At 48.0% G+C, this 4,546-nt stretch overlaps 1 protein-coding gene across 1 annotated transcript; it reads right to left on the reverse strand.

The window, feature by feature from the left end:
- Nucleotides 1-487: 487 nt before the first annotated feature.
- LOC106403012 (probable LRR receptor-like serine/threonine-protein kinase At4g36180) lies at nt 488-4,220 on the reverse strand. The gene has a single exon (XM_013843846.3). The coding sequence runs from the start codon at nt 4,066-4,068 to the stop codon at nt 652-654; it is 3,417 nt and encodes a 1,138-aa protein (XP_013699300.1). The 5' UTR covers nt 4,069-4,220; the 3' UTR covers nt 488-651.
- Nucleotides 4,221-4,546: the final 326 nt, after the last annotated feature.

Raw genomic sequence — 4,546 nt, forward strand, 5'->3', positions numbered from 1 at the left:
AATTAAGTAACGAGCCAAAAAAAGACAAACAGTGTAAAATCCGACATGGCTATGGGTTTCAGACAACAGGTTCTGCTGCTCAAAAAGCTTTTCATAGTCTGACGGCTAAACTTCACTTTTCCCCGTACAGAAAAATCCAAAGACTTTTTCAACGGCTACTTTCATCTCCCTAGAGAGACTTAACACGTGGCATTCACCCACTTGTCACAACTTATTTGGCGGGAAGCTAAACAGAAAGAGGAAAATGTGGAGGACCCCATATTTCTCTCCAAACCCACTGACCAAATCACGGAAGTGTTGTCTAACCACAAAGCTCAGTATATATAAGATTACGCAATGCTTAGCGCCGTAGGGTCAGTTCAACGTTAACACACTATTTATTGGACCCCGCTTCACATTAACTAATGTTATATTCTCTAATATAATTTTTTAGGATATGTTTTCTATACGAGAATTCCGGAAATAATACATGTTTAAAGTTAACGAATGAGATGAAACACTGAACTTGATTGATTTCACTCACATTCCTTGATTAGACAACTTGAATATTTTCTGATTGTCGTACTCGTGACAAGATACAATGCAATGAAAGTCAAACAGAATTATCCACAAAGGAAAAATTTATTACGAAATGAAAAAATCGAAACATTCTCACGAAGCTGCTTCGGCGGCTGGGGAAGTAGGGTCAGCGGATAAGGAAATCGCTGGACCGACTCTACACCCTTCGAGCATGAACACAACATCAGCCATAGACGGTCGATCAACGACGTCTCCACCAGTACACAACAACCCCACTTTAATCCCTAGCAAGAACTCTTCCCACTCCGAACTCTCCGGGTCAAGCTCCAACAAACCCGGTTCAAGCAACTCAACGATCTGTCCCTTTTGCAACTGTCTCTTCACCCATTTCACTATGTCTTCATCCTCAGTAAACATCACTGCCTTTTTACCCGTCAAGATCTCTAACAGCACTATCCCGAAGCTATAGACATCACTCTCTTTACTCGTTTGGCCCGTTAACCCCGCTTCGGGTGCAATGTAGCCTAATGACCCGACCGGGGTCGATGAAGTGGACGGTTCTTCAGCTGGAGTCAACGCCGTCAGTCTATCTAACCCGAACTCGGACAAATGCGCTTCGAAATCCGCGTCGAAAAGTACGTTCTGCGGTTTCAGATCCCCGTGGACGATGGACAACGAATGCAAGAAAGATAGTCCTCTAGCGATCCCCAACGCGATGAGATGACGCATCGGCCAGTTCAGGACGTGGCCGTCTTGGTGAGACGCTTCTTGCAAAAGCGTCGAGAGGTTTCCGTTAGGCATGTAGTCGTAAACGAGAAGTCTTAGATCAGGCGGTCCGCAGTAATAACCTCTCAAGACAGTTATGTTCTTGTGCTTCACTCTACCTAACGCCTCGGCTTGGTTACGGAACGTTGCGTCTGTTATCGACGCACCGTCCATGAGCCTACGCACCGATAGAACCATACCGTCTTTAAACGTCGCCTTGAAAACCAAACCGTATCTTCCTCTGCTCAGTACGTTCTCTTCGTCGAACTGTCTTGTTGCTTCTAAGGTTTCGGCTAACGTGATCTTGTTGTTGAACATCACAAGCTTAGGACCACCGTTGTTGTCCTCTCCCCTCGTGCCGCCGGAGCTCGTACCGGAGGTGCGTGATGGAGTTCCTTTCTTGTCCCAACCCAAACCTAATCTTATTTTCTTGCGCCATCTCCATAGACTGAACACGTAGCCACAACAGCATAGTAACAACAACAATGCACCAGCCGCTGCTAGTGTTACGAGTAGGATCAGCTTTCTTCTTCTCCTTCTCCTAACGTTTTCACATTCTAAACCGAGCGGTTTACCGCAGAGCCTCGGGTTGTTGGAGAAGACGGATGTGTTGTTGAAACGTGCAGCTAGAGCTTGTGGAATCTCCCCTTCTAATCTGTTTCTTGACAAGTTCAAGTAGTTCAGATAATGGAGCCGGGAGAGACTTGCTGGTATCGTAGAGTTAAACCGGTTTGATGAAAGATCCAACCCGGTTAAGTTCCTCAATCTTGATAAAGATTCCGGTATAGGTCCCGATAGAGAGTTCGAATTAAGCAGGAGAGTCTCCAGAGACGAGTCCTTAGACATCTGAACCGGAATATCCCCGGTTAACTTGTTGTGACTCAAATCAAGCTTCTTCAAATGAGATAGCTTCAAAAGACGAACCGGAATGTGACCTTGTAACCGGTTCGAACCGAGCTCAAGAACCTCAAGACTTGAGCAATTCCCAATCTCCGCCGGGACAGAACCGGAGATCCGGTTACGAGACAATGAAAGCACTTGCAACGACTTGAGAAACCCATAGTTCGTAGGGATACGTCCGGAAAACAAATTAGAACTAAGATTCAAGAACCGGAGACTAACCAAACTGCTGAAACCTTCCGGTACGACGCCGTTTAAACCGTTGCTTCCTAAAGCAACCACTTGAAGATCCGGCAAGCCAAAGAGCTCAACTGGTAACTCCCCAGAGATTCTCTGTTTACTCAAATCCAAAACCCGAAGCTTCATCAAACCCGAGATACTAACCGGAATCTGACCCGTTAACCCGCATCCGCTAAGGTTTAAAACGCTCAAGCTCTTTAAATCGCCTACATTGCTCGGAATCTCGCCGGAAAGTCTGTTGAAGCTGAGATTGAGAACGCTGAGATTCGCTAGCTTCGTTATCTCCGATGGTATATCTCCCGTGAGACGATTCTCGTTAAGACTCAACGCTTCGAGTCCGTTTAACCTCAGAAGATCCGTTGGGATCCGACCGGATAACCCGTTTCTTCCTAAAGATAACGCCGTTAGAGACTGTAACCGGCTCAGAAAACCCGGGACTTGACCCGAGAGCTTATTTCCTTCGAAGTCAACGACCCGCAACGACCTGCATTCCCCGATTGTCGTCGGAATCTCTCCAAGGAAAGAGTTGTTAGCTGCTCTGAGCTCCTGAAGCGCCGTGAAGCTCCCGATTTTCGCCGGAAACTCGCCGGTTAAACCGTTTCCGGATATATCCAAAACCGTTAACGAGGTCAAACCGGTCAACAACCACGTGGGAAACTCGTGATCAATGTTGTTCTCGTGAAGGTCGAGAATCTCTAGATTAGGATTCACGCAGGCTGCATTTGACGGCGTAGCTAACCCCGTGAAGTTATTAACGCCTAACTGAACGATTCGCATGGAGGAGTTGTTGTAACCAGAATAACCGCATAGAAGACTCGCTGGAACCGTACCGGTGAGGGAGTTTTGGGACAGTGAGATCACTTGGAGAGTCGGAATCTTCCCGAGAGTCGTTGGCACTAGTCCGGTGAGGGAGTTAACGGCGGCGGTGAAGTGTATCAGCGACGAGCAGTTAGATAACGCTGACGGTATCGTTCCTTGTAAGTGGTTAGAGTCTAGCCATAGGTACTCTAGGCTCTGTAGGTGACCGAGAGAAGCCGGGATCTCACCGGAGAACCGGTTGTACGAGAGGTTTAGGAGATGGAGGGAAGATTCCGGCGAGAAACTCGCCGGAATGGCTCCGGAGAACGCGTTTGAGGACAAGTCGACGTGACGGAGGGTTTTGGAGACTGTCACGTTGGCTATGCTCCCGGTGAGGGAGTTGTGAGCAGCGTTGAGGACTTGGAGGTTCCTGAGAGACAATATCTCCGGCGGGAACTCGCCGGAGAACGAGTTGTAGTGAAGGTAAACCGCCTTGAGGAAGACGCAGCGTGAGAGAGAAGGCGGAACGGCGCCGTTTAGGTCGTTGGTGTGGAGGTTGAGCTTGCGGAGCTGAGTCAACTCGCCGAGTCGAGGGCTGAGGCGGCCGGCGAGGCGGAGGCGGGGGAGGAGAAGCTCTCGCACGCGGCCGGAGAAGCAGAGTACGCCGTGCCAGTCGCATGGGGCGGAGGGGGAGGACTCGTTCCAGGTCTCGAGAGCGCCTAGAGGGTCGCGGAGAGAGAGTTTGAGGGAGGTGAGAGCTTGCGTCTCAGGTGAAACGGCGGAGGTGTGGAGGAAGACGGCGGCGAAGAATGTGAAGTGGAGGAAGAAAATGACCGTTGCGGCCATGAGAAAGGAAGTAGAGAGGTTTGGTTTTTTTTTGGAGAGAGAGAGATAGTTTCTTTGGTCTATAATATAAGAGAGGAGCGTATGGAGGGAGAGTGCAACGACATCGTTTTGTGTGAGTTTTCGTTGTTTCCCCAAGAGAGAAAAATGTTTTCTTATTTATGTCGTCAGTGGATTATTATGAGCAAGGGTATAATATCTTACATGCATATAGTTTTTGTGGATGTATGTGTGTACATGTGCTTGTATGACAGTATTTGCATAAAAGTTTTCTTACTATATTGGATTAGACGTTATGTTTGTAGCTAGCTACCAGTGTTGTGACAAATGTTACGACCAACTCTGCATCTCTCGTGGCCGGTACACTCAGAGATGATCAGAAAGTACCAAAGTGTATGTAATTATCACTAGGCTGAGTTCAGGGCCGGCCCTGAAAGTTTGGAGGCCCAAGACCATTTAGTAAAGGTTTCAAAAATTTGGG

Source organism: Brassica napus, chromosome C6 (assembly GCF_020379485.1).
Source record: "Brassica napus cultivar Da-Ae chromosome C6, Da-Ae, whole genome shotgun sequence".
Lineage (NCBI taxonomy): Eukaryota > Viridiplantae > Streptophyta > Magnoliopsida > Brassicales > Brassicaceae > Brassica > Brassica napus.